The sequence below is a fragment of the Taudactylus pleione genome, unplaced genomic scaffold, assembly GCF_031769625.1.
Source record: "Taudactylus pleione unplaced genomic scaffold, aTauple2 ptg000154l, whole genome shotgun sequence".
In the NCBI taxonomy this organism is placed as follows: Eukaryota; Metazoa; Chordata; class Amphibia; order Anura; family Myobatrachidae; genus Taudactylus; species Taudactylus pleione.
The window spans coordinates 9,704,809-9,724,584 of NW_028284556.1; the positions used below are offsets into that span (position 1 = coordinate 9,704,809).

The following is a 19,776-nucleotide window of genomic DNA, read 5'->3' on the forward strand; positions in this document are numbered from 1 at the left end:
ATCTTGACTGTGTACCTGATAAAAGTTGGATACAGCTCAGCATTCACCAAACAAATCATTTCATAGGACAGTGTAATACCCATTCTGCTCACACAGCCCAGTGTTACTCTAAGCCAATGTAGTCCTGCACATTATAAACATAAGATTGATGTTAGACAGAATGTACTACACTGTTTGAAAATTAACCATGTTCATAGTTCACATCTCTTTCAAGACAATTACATACAACATTTGAGGATATAGGATATATTATTTGATTCTGAGTACTTAAAGACACATTGTCCCAATCTAAGCTCTTGTTCTTATTACCTACAGCAGAATCCTGGATAGGGGATAACAGACAACAGGCAGATTACCAAACCACACTCGGTACAGTATAACATGTTTAAGTTATGTCAGAGGCACTCTTTGCTGGCCATTTCATGTATTTGACTCCTTGGGTAAAAACAGTCAACCTAATAACTTGTATTTTTATTTATATCCCAAACAAAGTACATATAACAATCTCATGTCTACTGTGTATATCTGCCATTACTCTGCACATCTTCCCTGCCTCTTCCCTGTTCCATCTGCTTTGAATGGAATACTGTAAGTAATATTTAACTTACACAGTGCATGCACAGCAAGGGAAGACTGGGTTGGATGGCAGGGGTCACATGCTCCTCCCAGGCTGGTCCAAAACTCTCTGTTGCATGCTAGCTGAGGAGCATGTTGCCTGCAACATCACAGTGGCCCCCGTCCAATGCAGCCATTTACACAATGCAGCGGTACAGCCTTTTGTTTGCCAGCCCCACCACACACTATTTACCACCAAACACCCACTACATAGATCTGCTTAGCACAGGGACGTGCAGTCAGGGGAGTAAGAGCCCATTGAAAAATAGAAGATGAGGCACCTATAGATATTCCTCAGTGACAGAGATGTGCTTTCAGCCCACATCAAAGCACGCCTCTGTCACTGTAGCAGATGTGATTATGCACTGGGCAACATCATATCCAGCACTAGCGGTGGTGACGATGGTAGTGGGAATAGGTGCGGCGAGGGTGGCAGTGGCGGGCAATACTGATGCTGCCCGGAAACACTGGCAGCAGCAGCGGTATTGGGCAAAGTGGCGGCGTTGCAGGCATTGGCGGTACAGGAATTGGCATTGCAGGTAATGGGGCATTGGTGGTAGCAGGCATCAGTGGCCGCAGCAGTCGTTATTGGCAGTGGACTTGGTTAGATTGTGGCTGCAGACCTGGATCCTGGAGGATCCAGTGCCTGTCAGCCATTACCCATTTAAAAAATGGCGCCGCAGAGCCATTTCTGAAATCCAAGATGGCCGTCGCGAGCCAATTATGGCTCGTCGCGTCATCGCCCAGGCCCCCTGGGCTGGCTTATAGAAGCCAGTGCAAGGCAGCAGCTGGCAGTCCGCCGGCGGGGAAGGAGCATGCAAGAGCTCCTGAAGATAGAAGACGCCAGAAGCCCTGGGGAGGCGGTGGCCATGTAAAAGAGCTTAAAGGCCGCTTCCCCCTAGGTGAAGACGCTGTATAAAAACTTTTATAAAACAATCAAGTCTCTTGCATTTTTTTTTTTTATATTTTCTTTACAGGTGGACTACAGGTGCCAATGGGCCCTTAATGACTAGGCATGTAGGCACTTGGAGAGTGCCGGCATTCTGGGGCAGGCTTGCTGGGACCTGTAGGCCGCCTGTATAGAACAATATTATTATACCATGAACCCGTCACCCACCGCCGCCAGGGGTGCGGGGCATAGCACTGCTGGATATTGCTCAGAAGGTGGGAACCCAAATTTAATCTTTTTGGGATCCCCACTTTCTTAGGAATTCCAGCACTGGGCTGACTAGCTTGGGGGTGGTTAATGTGATAGCAGGGGGACCACACACTGAGTGTACCCCCTGCTATGGCATTATTCCCCTGGCTGGTTCAGCCTGGTGTTGGTTACTATTAAATAAGGGGAACCCTATTCTGTTTATATATATATATATATATATATATATATATATATATATATATATTAGCACAAAGAGTCCGGCACTCCCCAAATTGAAACAATACTTGCCCGGGTGCCCGACTAGAAAAACTCATGTAGAATACACAGGCAATCGGCACTCCTGGTACAGATGACAAGATATAAACAGCGTATGTAGTATATATATGAGATGGAGAGTGGCAGGCACTCAGCAGGACTAAACAGCTAGTGAGTAATGAAGCCAGACGGAGCCGGTGTATGGATCAACGTTTCACTCTCCATCTCACGTATTACTCCTTTGGCTGTGCACCCAGGCAAGTTGAGTTGTGCATATCTTTGAGTGCCGGACTACAGTATATCCAGTGATTTATATATATATATATAGGCTGAGGAAGGTGATGAGGGGCTTTTGGGCTGAAGATAGTGATGAGAGAATTAATTTGAGGAAGGTGATGAGGGGCTGGGGACTGAGGGTGGCTGGCTACAGACACCATTGTTCCTACCCCTGAGGGATCCACAGCAAGAAGACCTTGGAAGAGACGGCAGACAAGAAATACAGCCTGCATCATCAGTGACAGTGTGGTAAGTAATAGTTTATTTTTACTTTATTCAAAAGCTGGCATATCTACAGTTAACATATCATGCTTCACATATCACACATGCAGGGGAGGTATGTGTGGATGTGGGGTTGGAGCTGGTGGTGAGAAGGTGGGGCCCCCAGAGACATTAGTGTACCGGGCCCGAGATTTCTGTTGCTGGCCCTGGTTACAGCTCTGTGTATGAGGATTGCTATGGGTGAGGGGTGATGAATTTTGCTGGCTGCTACTGTGATATGTGCTGCTGGGTGATGGGTGCTGTGCTAGGAGAGGGGTTCTGGGTCAGAAGAGAAACTAGCAGCGGTGCTAGAGGGCACCAGGAAAAATCTTCCCTAGGTCATCAAATTGTTTAGGGCCGGCTCTGCTCCATCTAACTTCATGGCCACGATATATATTTGGGCATCTTTGTCTCATTGTATGTTTCTATTCTCTTCTTTCTCTACCTTTGTGGCCATGTGGCTATTTGGCCGTGTGTATCTCTCTCTCTCTCTCTAATTTTGTATGTGCACCATGTCTCCCTATTTTTCTTTTTCACCTCATGTGTTTCTCTTCACCCAAGCCCCCCAGTAGTTTATGTCTGTAGCAATGTTATGGACGCCTGACCCTTTGTTTCTCCATCTTTGTTTGTATTTATCTGTCCTCCAACCCTTCTGTTCCCTCATCTGCCCCACCACTAACATTCCTCCTGCACCCCCTTCTTCCCCCCCTCACCCCCTCCCCCACCACCACCACCACACACATTTTTTCCTCATGTCCCCTCTTCATGCTTTTCTCTTCTCTTCTTCGGTTGGTGGCTTCCGAAAAGATGAGATGTGGAGATCTGTCCTGAATGGACAGAACAGCCCTGGATGGATAGCTCACCCCTGGATGGACAGCACAGCGCTGGATGGACAGCACAGCCCTGGATGGACAGCACACTAGATAGACAGCACGCCCCTGGATGGACAGCACACCCACAGATGGACAGCACACCCCTGGATGTACAGCACAGCAAACCCATGGATGGACAGCATAGCACACACAGCCTGGACAGCACAGCCCTCCCTGCATGGACTCAGCAAGCAAATGGTGCCGATCACAGCGGGTAGGAACTTATATGCAATCCAAAACCCACGAGAATCCGACGCGGGATCGATGATGTTTTCCCTCGTTATCGGATCCAAGTCAGGTGGGAAAACCCAAGCCTGACTCGGATCTGGCTTGGAATAACGATGTTCGGGTGGGTCTGGTTCCCTAAGAACCGGACCCACTCATCTCTACTGTCTACCACTGCAGTGCCATGTTGGAAGCTCAACTGCCACGTTTGTGATGTCCTCTGCTGTCTCTTAGCTTAGTCAGCCAGTTAGCTCGGTGCGACCTTTTGGCCTAAACTGGATGAATTCAATATTGTGAGCTGTGAAGTGGTCAAAATTTACTGTAAATTACTGGAAATTAATGTTATTTAGGTTAATAATACTGTAGGAACAAAAAACAGGCCCAAATTATGTAATTTCAACTGTTTTATGATTTTTTAGAAACAAAATACAGATCCAAAACCAAAACCAAAACACGCAAGGTCAGTGTTTGCAAAACCAAATCCAGATCCAAAACATGAAGAAGATATAGGGCCTGATTCAGAGCCGGACGTTCTGACCAGAGCGCTCGCTCTGAATCAGGGCCCTCCTACCTCAACAGGGCGGCCTCTTGGACGCTCGCATAGCTGTGGGTTACCACCCACAGCTATAGCGAGCGTCCATGATGATGGTCGCGATGGTCAAGACTCAAGACCATCGGGCTTGTGACGTGACCCTGCGGTAGGGTCTCGCTGCCGCAAGCCCTGGAGTGATTTTGGCTCTATCAGAGCCAAAATCACTCCCACTGACATCACTAGTGATGTCAGTGGGCCGGCTCCAGATGGTAGGTGTTCCCATGGGAACCCCTCCGTCTGGCAGCCACGCCCCCAGAACGCCCACCAAAGGGGGCGTGCTGTCAGTCACCATCGACAGCACGCCCCCTTTGGTGCGAGACCCCGAGCGACAGCTTGGCTGTCGCTATGCGGGTCTCGCGCATGCGCATGACAGAGCTCCCTCCGTTGTGCGCATGCGCATTAGGGCACCATCGACCTGCTTGCGAGCGTCCTGAGCTCGCGAGCGGGTCTGAATTAGGCCCATAGATCCAAAACCAAAACACAGGGGTTGCGCACATTTCTAGTCATTACATTTATATTTTTCATAGACTACAATGTATGTAATTCATATGACTTTGAAAAGTGACGAGTGAAATCTGATACTTGCATGACTTGGATGTATGATGATCATATGCATGTTACACTAACACTAAAATTATTATTTTATACATAATAGTAATCTTTAATTTGCTTTTCATTTGTTTGTTACATCCTAAAGCAGTGGTTCCCAAACTTTTTAGAACCACGGCACCCTAGAGTATCAGCATTGTTCTCACGACACCCCTAAACCAAAAGTTTGTTATTGAGAAATTCAGAAAAAAAATTGTAAAGTGAAGTATATTGTGCTTATCTGTCATCCTAAGGTTCAGTTATGTGGTGGTGGACAGGTTTGTGCTTCTATTTGTCCACATATTTACATTACATTGACCATAAATAATTTGATTTGGTGCTGGACCACCATCCTGAGGCTCCCCTGCGAGTGTCCTGAGGCACCCCAGGGTGCCACGGCACACAGTTTGGGAACAACTGTCCTAAAGGCTCTACTAATTCCACACATTATATATTAGCTGTCTGATAAATGTGAAATAACAGGACCTGATTTCTTGCACTTACTGCAGTTGTCGTCTACGCTGGAACTTTCATGTACAGTTGAGCTCACTCATGAAAATGCAAAAGTATTTTACTTTAATGTGTGGATTCTGCCTGGAACCTTTATAAAGATATTGCTTACCTTCGGGAATGAAAGCAGTAACAAGGCATGCTAGCCCTGTTATTATGCATCCCACAGCCCACGGATACCGGCGGCCAATACGATCCACTGTAACTATTATTATAAAGGCAGCAGGGAATTCAACCATAGCCGAGATAAAAAAGTCTAAGTAAATGTCACTGCTGGAAGCTCCCATGTGCATAATCAGTCCCTGGTAAATAACAGCACAGGCAAACCTGAAAATATAGGAAATGATGGAAATGTGAATTGCTTAGCTACATCAAGTACTCCTACATTAGGTTACAGCCCAACTTACTCAGGATTGGACATGGTACCATTTGGGGAAGGGGAATGGGGTGGGACTAATAAAAAGGCAGGGATTTTATACAATATCATTAAGTAGTCGCTTCACTAGGGAGGGAGCCAGGCTGCGGTGACTAGGGAGGGAGCCAGGCAGCGGTGACTAGGGAGGGAGCCAGGCAGCGGTGACTAGGGAGGGAGCCAGGCGGCGGTGCTAGGGAGAGAGCCAGGCGGCGGTGACTAGGGAGGGAGCCAGGGAGCGGTGACTAGGGAGGGAGCCAGGCTGCGGCGACCAGGGAGGGAGCCAGGCAGCGGTGACTAGGGAGGGAGCCAGGCTGCGGTGACCAGGGAGGGACCCAGGCCGCAGTGACTAGGGAGTGAGCCAGGCGGCAGTGACTAGGGAGGGAGCCAGGCAGCGGTGACTAGGGAGGGAGCCAGGCGGCAGTGACTAGGGAGGGAGCCAGGCTGCGGTGACAAGGGAGAGACCCAGGCCGCGGTGACTAGGGAGTGAGCCAGGCGGCAGTGACTAGGGAGGGAGCTGGGCAGCGGTGACTAGGGAGGGAGCCAGGCAGCGGTGACTAGGGAGGGAGCCAGGCGGCAGTGACTAGGGAGGGAGCCAGGCAGCGGTGACTAGGGAGAGAGCCAAACTGCAGTGACTGGGGGGGGAGCCAGGCAGCGGTGACTAGGGAGGGAGCCAGGCAGCGGTGACTAGGGAGGGAGCCAGGCAGCGGTGACTAGGGAGGGAGCCAGGTGGCAGTGACTAGGGAGGGAGCCAGGCGGCAGTGACTAAGGAGGGAGCCAGGCGGCAGTGACTAGGGAGGGAGCCGGGCAGCAGTGAGTCACTGCTGCCCAGCTCACTCCCCAGTCACCACCGCCTGGCTCCCTCCGAAGTCACCACTAGGGAGGTCAATTGCGAATTCTGGGATTGGAAGCTTCCAGTCCCGGGATTCAATACCGACCATTTTTAGGCCAAAATCCCGGGATCCCGATCCCAGAATTGGCCTCCCAAGTGCCCTAACATCATATTAAAGGGTCGTCATTTTACTAGTCATATGAAAATTTTAATGTATTGTTCTATTGATGAAACGGTCTGCAAAATGGCTGATCACTATAATACATTGGCAATCTACAGCCCTGATTGGTCAGCAAAATCCAACATATTGGTGGACAAGATTCACATATTCCAAACACTTTTTGGTCATAGATATCGGCAATCAGTGAAACCCATACATGGAAGATTCTTTTGTACACAATCATCTGCAAAACGCAGAACTGCTCTATTTAATTTCTGGTATATGGGCCTATAGGTATTTGGTATTTTCTATAAGTTTCAATATTTTTTAAATTGTACAACTACAGAGATAATTGTTAATTTTCAGACAAGAGAGAGATAAAGGATGAAGGAACAATTACAAGATTTTTTTACTGTAGTAAATTCTATAGTAAATTAATCTAGAACCAGAAGTAAAGTTAGCTACGAGGTGCAAATTTGCACCTGGACAAACCATGTCACAATGTAAATGACTGCTTCTTTTGCCTGTAGTGCACAAATACTGAGTAGTTTTACTTTAACAATGGGTTTAAAGCTGAACTAGGACCCACCTCCTATCCCACCTCTAAATCTGAACATAGAATAACATGGTTTTGCCAAGGTTCAGAATTGCACCTACTACCGTATACACTCGAGTATAAGTCGACCCGAATATAAGCCGAGGTACCTACTTTTACCACAAAAAACTGGGAAAACTTATTGACTCGAGTATAAGCCTAGGGTGGGAAATGGCAGCAACTGGTAGTGCCTCCAGTAGTAATTCCCCCTGGTTGTGCCCCCAGTAGTAATCCCTCCTGGTAGTGCCCCCAGTGGTAATCCCCCCTTTTAGTGCCCCCTGTAGTAATCCCCCCCTGGTAGTGCCCCCTGTAGTAATCGCCCCCTGGTAGTGCCCCCAGTAGTCCCCCCCCCAGTAGAGAGAGACGTAAAAAGAATTAAAAAAAAAATCACTTACCTGAAACTCCCGCTCCTGGTCTCGCCGCTAACAGCTCCTCCGGCCCCTTTGCATGGGAGAGACGTTATTACTCATGACGTCTGTCCCATTACCCACTGCGGGAGCCGGAAGATGGCTCCCGCAGTGGGAGCAGCAGCAGCCGCTGAGAGTCTGACAGACTCTCAGCGGCTGCTGATTACAGCAAACAAACAGCTGCCGGCTCTGGCGGCTGTGTGTTTGTGTTGTGTAGCGCTGACCGAACTCCGTCCGGGCAGCGCTACACTTCACTCGAGTATAAGCCAAGGGGGTACTTTTTCAGCACAAAAAATGTGCTGAAAAACTCGGCTTATACTCGAGTATATACGGTAAGTGGATTTACACTTATGTCTCAGAGAGGCCTACTCTGTATTATCCAGGATCGGGACTAAAGATACACAGTAAAAAGGTTGCCAATATCTAGATAGACACCAGGTCTCAGACAGTCAATAGGTTGACGGGGATTAAAGGTAGACACACTAAAGGTCGACATGTAACAATGTCCACAAGTACAAATTGTTGATAGTGTCAAAAGGTCAACACAAAAATGGTTGTCACAAATATTTTTTTTAGGGTTAGGCTTAGGCACTTACCCCGATGGTAAGGGATAGGCACTAGGAGGGAGGGTTAGGCACTTACCAGAGGGTTAGGGGTAGGCACTAGAAGGGACGGTTAGGGTCAGACACCTACCCCGACGGTTAGGCACCAAGGGGAGGTTTAGGGTGAAGTTTAGGGTTAGAATAAAAAAGTTGTCCACTATTTTTGTGGCAACAATTTTTTTTTCCACCTTTTGACCCTGTAGATCATTTGTGCCTGTCGACCTTCTTATATGTCGACATATAGGGGGAAATTTACTAAGATGGGAGTTCTATTTAAGAAGTGATGTTGCCCTTAGCAACCAATCAGATTCTACTTCTCATTTATCTAGCACCTGCTAGAAGATAATACCTGGAATCTGATTGGATGGTATGGGCAACATCACTTCTTAATAGAACTCCCATCTTAGTAAATTTACCCCTTAGTGTGTCGACCTTTTGAAGAATCAGTTTAACAGCAAGGTACTTTAAATAGAGCTCCTTACCAGACATACATCAGAATGAAAGTGTGTTTCCTAATCTGAGGTGTTTTAACAAGGTGTGTGAAAGATGGAATTTGCTTATCACCAGATTCCTCAATTGTAGTCAGATTCTGTAATTAAAAAGAGTACATATATAGGTTTCACAATAATAGCTTAATAAGCTAAGGAGCTCATTCAGACCCGCTCGCTAGATGCATTCGCTCGCTCCCAGCATATGCAAATCCAGCACATGCCCAGCAAGGCCGGCGATTGTACGGCAAGGCATTAGCACGCCCACTATGTCTTGGCGTGCGATCACTTTGTGTATACACCATCTGTACTGGTCCGTGTCACTGAATGTCTTTCTGCCATTTCATCTTGGATGTCGTCTCACCACCTGAAACTTAATATTTCTAAAACAGAATTAATTATATTTCCACCAGCCAATAACAGTTACCAACCTGATTTCTCAATCACTGTTGATAACTCGACAATCCACCCTGCCCCACAAGCTTGCTGCCTTGGTGTCATCCTTGTCTCTGAACTGTCCTTTGTTTCCCACATTAAATCTGTCTCTAAATCATGCAACATACATTTAAAAAACATATCCAAAATTGAGCTATATCTCATACAAGACACTGCAAAAACTCTAATCCATGCACTCATTATTTCCCGCATTGACTATTGCAATAGTCTCCTTACTGGTCTTCCCAAAAACAGACTATCGCCATTACAATCCATTATGAATGCAGCTGCAAGGCTTATCTTCCTTGCCAAACGTTCATCGTCTGCTGCCCCGCTCTGCCAGTCCCTCCATTGGTTGCCGATTTTCTACCGTATTCAATACAAAATACTTTTACTTACACATAAGGAGCCATCAAAATATCTCCCAACCCAACCTCTGCGCTCAGCACAAGATCTGCATCTCTCATCCCCACGCATTATTTGCTCCCATTCATGGTTACATGACTTTCTTCGGGCTGCACCCACTCTATGGAATGCCTTACCACGCACAATAAGACTTACCTCTAGTCTCCAATCCTTCAAGCGTTCCCTGAAAACTCACCTCTTCAGGCAAGCTTATCAGATTCCAGAACCGCCCACATAACCTTCATAACTTCCATGTCTAATTACATCCCCTTTCACAGTCCTCACATAACCTCACACATTGTCTTTCTTTCTCATCCTTCTGACATTTGGCCGATATTTCTGTTTCACTGGATCATGCAGCCCACCAAGAAACTCCGCATTCTGGCTGGACCAAAATTGCTATAGCACCTATCCTTGTGTATCAATGCCTATTTCCCTATAGATTGTAAGCTTGCGAGCAGGGCCTTCCTACCTATATATCTGTCTGTTATTACCCAGTTTTGTTCTATTAATGTTTCCAATTGTAAAGCGCAACGGAATATGCTGCGCTATATAAGAAACTGTTAATAAATAAGTATGCAGACACCTTCCAGCAATTTATAAGACGCCCACTTGCGCACGTCATCTCCTGGAAGTGCATGAAAACATTGGTACATCGAGCACCATCGGTTGTGCTCCCAGTGCTTGAGGTTGACTATACCTTGCCGCAAGCACTGCGATCACTTGACGTGTACAATGATGCTGCCTGCCAAGAAAAGGATAAAAAACAAACTTTTTTAGTTTAATCTCTGACTAATTAAACGAAAAATGCAAAAAAAGTAGGAAAAAGGGTGATTTCGGGGTACTTTGATGGCACCTTGAAAAATTGAAAAAAATTATAAAAACAATAATTTTTCAACTGAAAAATTATTGTAATTAAATTTGGGGTGCCTAAACTAACGAAAAGATGATTTGGGGGTAATTTGAGGACATTCCCCCTCCCCCAAGGGGTCCAGCAGAGTGGGCCTGATTCAGACCCGCTCGCGAGCGCTGAGCTCTCGCAAGCGGGTCGATGTTGGCCCAGTGCGCATTCGCACGACGGGGGCGGCTCCGTCGTGCGCATGTGCAAGACCCGGATAGCGACGAGCAAGCTGACGATCCGGGTCTTGCTACAAAGGGGGGGTGCTGTCGATGGTGAGTGACAGCATGCCCCCTTTGGGGGCGTGCCGGGGGCATGGCTGCCCATATGGAGGCGTTTCCATGGGATAGAGCCAAAAGCACTCCAGGGCTTGCGGCAACGAGACCCTACCACAAGGGTCTCGTCGCAAGCCCGATGGTCGCAATGGTCTTGACCATCGCGACCATCTTTTTGGCCGACCATCTTTTTTTTTTTTTCGCGACCATCTTTTTGGTAACCCACAGCTATGCTGGCGGCCAGGAGGCCGCTCTAAAAAAAGAGAAGGACAGCCCTGATTCAGAGCGAGCGCTCTGTCAGAGCATCTGGCCAGTGGGCCGGATTCAAACCCGCTCGTGAGCGCTCGCAAGCGGGTCGATGTTGGCCAAGTGCGCATGCGCACGACGGAGCCAGCTCCAACGTGCACATGCGCGAGACCCGAATAACGACGGCCAAGCCGTCGCTATGGGTCTCGCACCAAAGGGGGCATGCTGACTATGGTGATTGACAGCACGCCCCCTTTGGTGGGCGTGCCGGAGGCGTGGCTGCCCAGACGGAGGCGTTCCCATGGGAACGCCTATGCCTCCGGCCGGCCCCACTGACATCACTAGTGATGTCAGTGGGAGTGCTTTTGGCTCTGATAGAGCCAAAAGCACACCAGGGCTTGCAGCAACGAGACCCTACCACAAGGGTCTCGTCACAAGCCCGATGGTCGCGATGGTCTTGACCATCGCGACCATCATTTTAGCCGCTCGACAAAATGATGGCTATGCAAGCGGCCAGGAGGCCGCTCTTAAATTCAGAGGGACGGCCCTGATTCATAGCGTCCGGCTCTGAATCAGGGCCAGTGTCCCAACATTTTAACGTTAAAATAAAGATTTTTCTTTCCTTCTCTCACCTTCAGGGAGGTGCGAGTGGAAAGTTGCGAATTCAGAAGCTCATTCAGACCCGATCGCTAAGCAGCGGACGCTCGCTTGCAAAAGGGGCTGGGTATGCAAATTTGCGGTGTAAGGACGCCCTCTATGTCCAAGATAGAGCGATGGCAATGAACGTACATAGGACTATAAAACCTCCCACCTGTCACTCGCTGCTCACGTCATCTCCAGGAAGTGTGTATTTAATCGGGAACATCGAGGGCCATCAGAGCTGCTCGCAGCACTTATGATAGACCCTACCCTCCCGCAAGCACTGCGAGCAGTTCAGGCTAAAAATCAACCAAGTGACGTGTTCAATTACGCTACTTTGCTAATTATACACACCCATTAAACTCCGTTGTGACGCCAAGACACCTTCCCCTGTTACCACCCTTAAACGGCGCAATCTGTCACTCAAAGTAGCGGCCAGTCTGTGTGCAACGAGCGCTCAATTCCCGATCGCTAAGACTGGCTTGCGCACGCGCATTGCAAGCCATACGCTTGCGCAGATGTGCCATTATCGGCAAGAGCGAGCAGCCGCTGCCTAGCAATCGGGTCTGAATGAGCTCCTCAGTCTGACTGGTTCAGTGCGAGTTGGTAATTGGATTGCAAAATGAATTCGCTATGCAAATTCAAAGTGAAAATAGCATCTCGCACCCCACAATTCGCACCTAATTAGATTGACCCCTTTGCCTAGCTTTGTTCATTTTATAAGTAAGGGTTCAAATATACAATAAAACTGCTATATAATAAGAGTAACTGCTTAACCTTTATTATTTTTAGAGTTTTTAAAATTAGCATATAAGCCTTTAAGGATATAGGTCAAGTTGTTTTAAGCAGATGTAGTCGGCGTCCCGGCAGTCAGGATGCCAGCTGTCAGAATCCCGGCTCCAGAATCCCGACCGCTGACATTCCAATAGTATTAGGGTTAGGTGCAGAGGCATCACCGGGTCTGGTGACACCCGGTACGCACGCTGTATCCCCCGAAAGGGGGTGTGGCCTACCATAAAGGGTGATGCTGGGCTGCCCCTGGAGGCTAGTGCTGCACTGTCGGCTCCTGCTCTGTGACAGAAACTGAGTGCTGCTGATGTCACACTGCAGCACCCGGCTCCTGTCACTGAGTACGTTCCGCACCCCCATAGTGACGCCAATAGTTAGGGGTTAGGGTTAAGCTCTAGTGAGAGGGTTAGGCTGCGGGGGAGGAGGGTTAGGCTGCAGGAAAGGTGGGTTAGGGTTAGAGGGAGGGTTAGGATACTTACCTAATCCTATCAGGATGCTGCTGTCAGTATTCTGATTACTGGTATCCCGACCGCCGGGATCCTGTACTCTACCCATTTTAAGGTTCAAGTTTAAAAAAGCACAAATCATTTTGTGATTTTCTGTGCAGTTACTAAATTGGATAATGTATTGAGATCTGTTACCCAATAAAATCACAGTCATGAAACTAGGGACTAAGGCAATCACAGCGATGCAACAATCAGCATCAACTGCATCTGTCCCATGTACAGTGCATCACATTTTACACCATGTACAAAATTACAATGCATATACTGTATGAACTTCCCTCCAACAGAAGACAAAGATGATTCTGTCCAAATCAGCTTAAAATAGCAATGAGTAACATAAGTAACAATTGACACATAATGTACGAAGTCGGGTCACCCTAGTCCACCCCACCCTGCTCTGTTCATCCCCGCCCCCTTTAATCCGCTAATCTGCCCTCCTCTCTGCTGCTCTATACTGCTCCCTACCCCATCCCCTTTCCCTCACCCACCCCCATACGTTCCCAGGGGAGCTGGGAGGGGGGGGAGCGGGTACCAATTACCCGGGCTTGCTGGAGGGGCCCGGCTGGGTCCTCCACCTAGCAAGATCTGTCCCATCTCCCTAGCAGTGATGTGCGGTCAGGTGAGGCAGAGTCTTTCCTCTCATACTTAGGTATACTCCACAGTTTTTATTATAAAAATTATAAGAAAAATGTCAAGAAAATATTATAAATATCTTCTTTTATTATTCTAATCATTTTTATAGTCAAAACTCTGGAGTAAAAAGTGTATGGCAGGTGAGGCACTGACTCCCCTTCTACCTTTTCCGCACATCCCTGATCAAAATACACCACATTTCCAGCACTATATACTGCTGCACCTTTGTATAATGCCCACATGATCCCTCTGGTTCATATATGTATCTGTAAATCTGGCTCTGATACTAGCCAATGCCTCCCCAGCCATTTACATCACAGCCAGTGGAGCACATGCTCCAGGCGCCAAAATTGTCAGAAGGCGCCGCACGCCACTCCCCCCTGTAATTTTAGGGCATTTTTTTATATTTTGCAAATCCTACTGCCAGCGGCTATTTCTGCTGTTGCTACTGGCAGCCGGATACAGTAGACAGTGACACAGCTGCGCAGCTCCGCCTCCTTGAGCTCTGCTCTGCAAAATGCATGTGCATACTATGAAGAGGAGCTGCACCGTTGAACATGCAGCAGGAACCCTGTAACCAACCAGAAGCCCATCAGCAAGAGCTGTGCCGGCAGGGAATACCAGAGTGAATGGCTGCAGACAGGCCAGCATCACTGCTCCGGAGCCCTCTGATGGGGTTTAGTGGGGAACATCTGGCTCATGCAGTATAGACTGGAGGCCAGTAACTGACCTCTCCGAGGGTTTCCTGGTACAGCAGCAGCCCCCATTATGTCATAATGAGGCTGCCAGAAGAAAGAACTCTGAAGCAGCCTACCACTGCTGCGCACTATCCCTTACATCTGCAGTGGAGACTTTGCCTTCTTAAAGGGACCCCTGATTCATGCCCACCTGAAGATCACACAGCGCGGATCTAAGGATATGCGTCGGACCTTTTTTGCCGGATTTGGATTTGGTTCTAATTCGTCGTCCGGCTTTGGATTTGGATTTGCCAAACTGCGGTGACTGGCTTTGGATTTGGATTTGGATTTTTTTTACAAAAATTGACAAAAAAAGCTAAAATCACATAAACTGGGCTTTTTTTTCTTTATTATTAACCTCAATAACATTCATTTCCAGTCATTTAAAGTCAATTTAGACCACCTCACAGTTTAAATTATAGTTTTCACCATTATTGGCCAAAGGTTGCAGTGAGCTGACTGGTTACTAAGCGACAGAGCAGCAGCACAGACATCACAGTTTAAAGCACATCTATGATACATTGCCACACAGCAGTGGCAGAAATGAAAGGCAGAGCAAGATGGAATGGTCCTTGAGCTCTCCCACCCACCCAATGGGGTACGGCCAGTAGAGTCACAGTACTTGTATTAGGGGTGAGCGGGTTCGGTTTTACTCGGTTTTACTCGGTTTTTTTCGCCACTTTACCGCAACTTTGGCTCGATTTCATTCGCTATCCAAAACACATGTTCGGCGACAGCCAATAAAAAGATCCGGGTAAAACCGAGTAAAACCGAACCCGCTCACCCCTAACTTGTATACACAGGTGGCTACGGCCCAATGAGGAGTCACAGTGCACAATCTTATTCACATTACACCGCACATAGTGCCCCTGATTCACAATACACCTTTTATTTATGTTACAACACACAGTAGTGCCCCTTTTACACAATGCCCACAGTAGTGCCCCTTTTACACAATGTCCACATTAGTGACCCTTATACACAAAGCCCACAGTAGTAGTGCTCCTTATACAATGCCCACAGCAATAGTGTCCCTTATACAATGCCCCCAGCAGTGGTATCCCTTACACAATGCCCTCAGTAGTAGTGCCCCCTATGCAGTGCCCCTCAGTAGTATGCCCCCATTAGTAGTGCCCCTAGTTGTATGCCCCCATTAGTAGTGCCCCCAGTACTATGCCCCTAGTAGTATGCCCCCAATACAAGTGCCCCCATTACAAGTGCCCCTAGTAGTATGCCCCCATTACAACTGCCCCCAGTAGTTGTGCCCCAATTAGTTATGCCCCTTGTAGTATGCCCCCATTAGAATAAGTGCCCCCAGTAGTTATGCCTCTTCTAGTATGCCCCCATTACAATAAGTGCCCCTTGTAGTATGCCCCCATTAGAATAAGTGCCCCCACTAGTTATGCCCCTTTAGTGTGCCCCCATTAGAATAAGTGCCCCCAGTAGTTATGCCCCTTGTAGTGTGCCCACATTAGAATAAGTGCCCCCAGTAGTTATGCCCCTTGTAGTATGCCCCCATTAGAATAAGTGCCCCCAGTAGTTATGCCCCTTGTAGTGTGCCCCATTAGAATAAGTGCCCCCAGTAGTTATGCCCCTTGTAGTATACCCCCATTAGAATAAGTGCCCCCAGTAGTTATGCCCCTTGTAGTGTGCCCCCATTAGAATAAGTGCCCACAGTAGTTATGCCCCTTGTAGTGTGCCCCCATAAGAATAAGTGCCCCCAGTAGTTATGCCCCTTGTAGTATACCCCCATTAGAATAAGTGCCCCCACTAGTTATGCCCCTTGTAGTGTGCCCCCATTAGAATAAGTGCCCCCAGTAGTTATGCCCCTTGTAGTGTGCCCCCATTAGAATAAGTGCCCCCAGTAGTTATGCCCCTTGTAGTATGCCCCCATTAGAATAAGTGCCCCCAGTAGTTATGCCCCTTGTAGTGTGCCCCCCATTAGAATAAGTGCCCCCAGTAGTTATGCCCCTTGTAGTATGCCCCCATTAGAATAAGTGCCCCCAGTAGTTATGCCCCTTGTAGTGTGCCCCGATTTGAATAAGTGCCCCCAGTAGTTGTGCCCCTTGTAGTATGCCCCCATTAGAATAAGTGCCCCCAGTAGTTATGCCCCTTGTAGTGTGCCCCTTGTAGTATGCCCCCAGTAGCGCCTCCTTACACAGAAAAAAAACAACTTACCTGAATCCCCGCTCCTGCTTGTGACCGTTGCCGTCCGCTCCTCTCTGCACTATGGGACGTCTCTCCCATCACCCGCAGCGGAGGAAGACGGAGCTCATGAGTGAGCTCCAACCGGCTCCCTCCGTGCAGCAGCCAATGAGAGTCTGCCTGACTCTCCTTGGCTGCTATTACAAACAAACGGCTGTGTGTTTATGTCTGTGTAGGGCAGACCGCTATCACAGCGGTCTGCCCTACACTAGAGGAGCCCTGCTGTCGGATTCTCTCACGAGAATCCGATAGCAGGAGGCCGAACGGGGATCCGAGTCAGGCGGGGAACACCTGAACAGGGTTCGAGTGGACTCGGATGCCCTACGTTCAGAGCGGTTCGGATTCCACAGAATCTACGCGGATCCCACTCACACTATAACTTAGGTGAGTGTACATATGCATTTTTCACTATCCCACCTCACCCACCAACTTTCCTCTCTCTCTCTCTCTCTCTCTCTCTCTCTCTTTTTAAAAGCATTATTTTAACCACTTAACTGGTGGCAATCTCACCCCCCAGTTGCAATAAATCTCCATGAATACTGACTCCCCCCATATCCGATAGAACAGGTATTACAGCAACACCCTGCTAGATATCCTTCTTTTGCCCCTAATGGAGGCAGTAAATACAGTGCAACTCGTGCGTATATTTAAGTACCAATAGAAGAATTCAGCCAGTAATATAAAGAACAGTTTTTAAGGGATGCCACCCATTTACCCTGACTGTTAACTGTGTGCACCCCCCACCTTATCCCCTGCACTGCCTGCCCCTAACCTCCTCCTCGACCCCAGTACTGACCCAGCTGCTATCTACACTTACCCCCTCCCTACCCTTAGTACTGCCTCCCCTTAACCCCTTCCTTGCCCCAGGTGCTATCTACCATTGCCCCCTTCCTACCACCAGCACTACCTGCTCCTAGCCTGCTCCTTGCCCCCAGCCCTGTCACAACTACTGTCTGCACTTACCCCTCCCTACCCCCAGCTCTGCCTGCCCCTACTCCCCTCTAGCTCCAGCTCTACTCCAACTTCTCCCTGCCTTTACCCACAGCTCTTCCCCAACTGCTAACTACCGCCTTTTCAAAGTGAGGGGTTCCTGGGACCCGCATCTTTTTCCACTCAGCGCGATCACTGGTTAGGGGGGCATAGTCAAACGCAGGGGGGTTTCTGGTTACCTAGAAACCCCCCTCCGCCAACCCACACCATGACCACAATAGAAATAGTAATATAATACAATTTTACTAGTGCTGCATGTTCTTCTCAGTATCACAAATTAAATAATTAGCACCACTTGTGGATTTGACAGCCAGTAATAAATACACCTATGCACCAACTAGGAGATCTGGAAACATGCACTGTTAGGGGTGCACTGCTCTAGATCATCTATAGGCTTAATTATTAATACTGCATAATAATACACTGTCCAGTGCATATGAGACCAATATGAATATATATGTCCAGGGCAATGCTAGGTTCTTCTGCTGCTCTCCCAGACTCCCAGACTTGCTCCAATACTCTGGAATGGTGCCCACATCTGAAATAAAAACATTCAGCTTAGGCAGGATGGCCTTACCGCCGCATTTAATGGCTTACTGTGATCGCTGATCCTGTATAAGCTGGAATTAGGACACACTATACCCGCATCCTGGAAGAATAGGCAGATCTCTCGCTGCTCACGGAGATGAGATATGTAAAGTCGGTAAGTATGCATAACATAAAGGAGAGGCAGTGGTACTCAGGAATAATAACTTTGTGTTATATATCTGTGTGTGTGTGTATCAATAGAAGGTGCTTTTTTTCACAATCAAAATATAGTGTGTACTATTACCTGTAGTGTATTTGGCAGTGCTCTGTTATTCTTCTTGGCTATATGCTGTATAATTACATTAGCTTCAGTTCTCCGGTTTTGGGATATAAGCCATCGTGGTGATTCTGGAACACACCTGTAACAAGTGAAAATGTAACTCATCCTATATCTTATTGATAACATCATAAGGGTAATGTGACAGTTCCTGTCAAACTCTAAAGGGTACTGGACTGTAGACAGTAATTAGTTAGACAATGTCTAGATCGACCCCAGATGTTAGACAGTCAAATACATCGACAGGTACAAATGGTCGACAGGTACAAAAGGTCGACACACTAAAGGTCGACATGTAAGAAGGTCGACAGGTACAAATGGTCGACAGGATCAAAAGGTCGACAAGAAAATGGTCGACACAAAAATGATTGACACATTATTTTTTTTTTTTTTTAGGGTTAGGCTTAGGGTTAGGCACTTAAGATGAGCCAGTGTCCAACGTCATTCCCTACTATCCAACGTCATTCCCTACCATCCAAGTGGGCATGGAGGGGGAATAAATCCATGTGGCGAGCGAAGCGAGCCACTGTGCCCGAAGTGGGGTGAGCGGAGAAAGCCCGCAAGGGGCAGAATGGTATTTCCGCAAAAAAAGGTGTCGACCATTTTCATGTCGACCCTTTGACCATGTCGACCATTTGTACATGTTGACCTTCTTCCATGTCGACATTTACCGTGTCGACATGTTGTGCCTGTAGGCCATCTTCCATGTCGACCTTTAGTTTGTCGATCTTTTGTACCTGTCGACCTTTTGTACCTGTCGATCTATTAACTGTCTAACATCTGGGATCGATCTAGACATTATCTATCTAAATTCTATCTATCTCTTATACCACACTCACTCTAACAGGGGACCACACCTGCTGAACAGCCTGTTCCATACTTCTATCAACAAGTGTAAAATACACATCACAAACCAATATTGAAGTAAAAGCATAAATTCAGCCTAGTTATTACGATAATAATGAGGTATTTCTCACTGTAATCAACACAGAAATTGTGCACCATAAGTTGCAGGTTGGTGTAAGGCTGCATTATGACCCATTGTATGGTTATAACTTACTGTAGCAGCTCATAGCCGGTAACAGACTGACAATAAAAGACAAGACGTTCAGCATCCAGAAGGTCAGTGTGTTCTTTACACCTGCACATCATCGTGCAAGTGTTTTACCTTTAGAAAACAGCATTAGTTGGAGAGAGTGAGAGAGGCGCAGTGTGTCCATCTGAGTACGGCCTGACGTGAGTGGCCATGCGTGTTTGCCCGCTTTTAGCAACACGCCCGGATTGGCTTAGTTCTCCCCGTTACC

General features: G+C 47.7%; 1 protein-coding gene across 1 annotated transcript in view; it reads right to left on the minus strand.

Moving 5' to 3' along the window:
- Positions 1–19,776, minus strand: part of LOC148521894 (solute carrier family 22 member 2-like) — a 78,859-nt gene that overhangs the window by 6,267 nt on the left and 52,816 nt on the right. The window contains exons 5-8 of the mRNA XM_088474484.1: positions 18,440–18,554; positions 8,844–8,950; positions 5,466–5,680; positions 16–124 (exon numbers count right to left, since the gene is read on the minus strand). Coding sequence (XP_088330610.1) covers positions 16–124; positions 5,466–5,680; positions 8,844–8,950; positions 18,440–18,554 — 546 coding nt within the window. The remainder of the gene's footprint in view (positions 1–15; positions 125–5,465; positions 5,681–8,843; positions 8,951–18,439; positions 18,555–19,776) is intronic.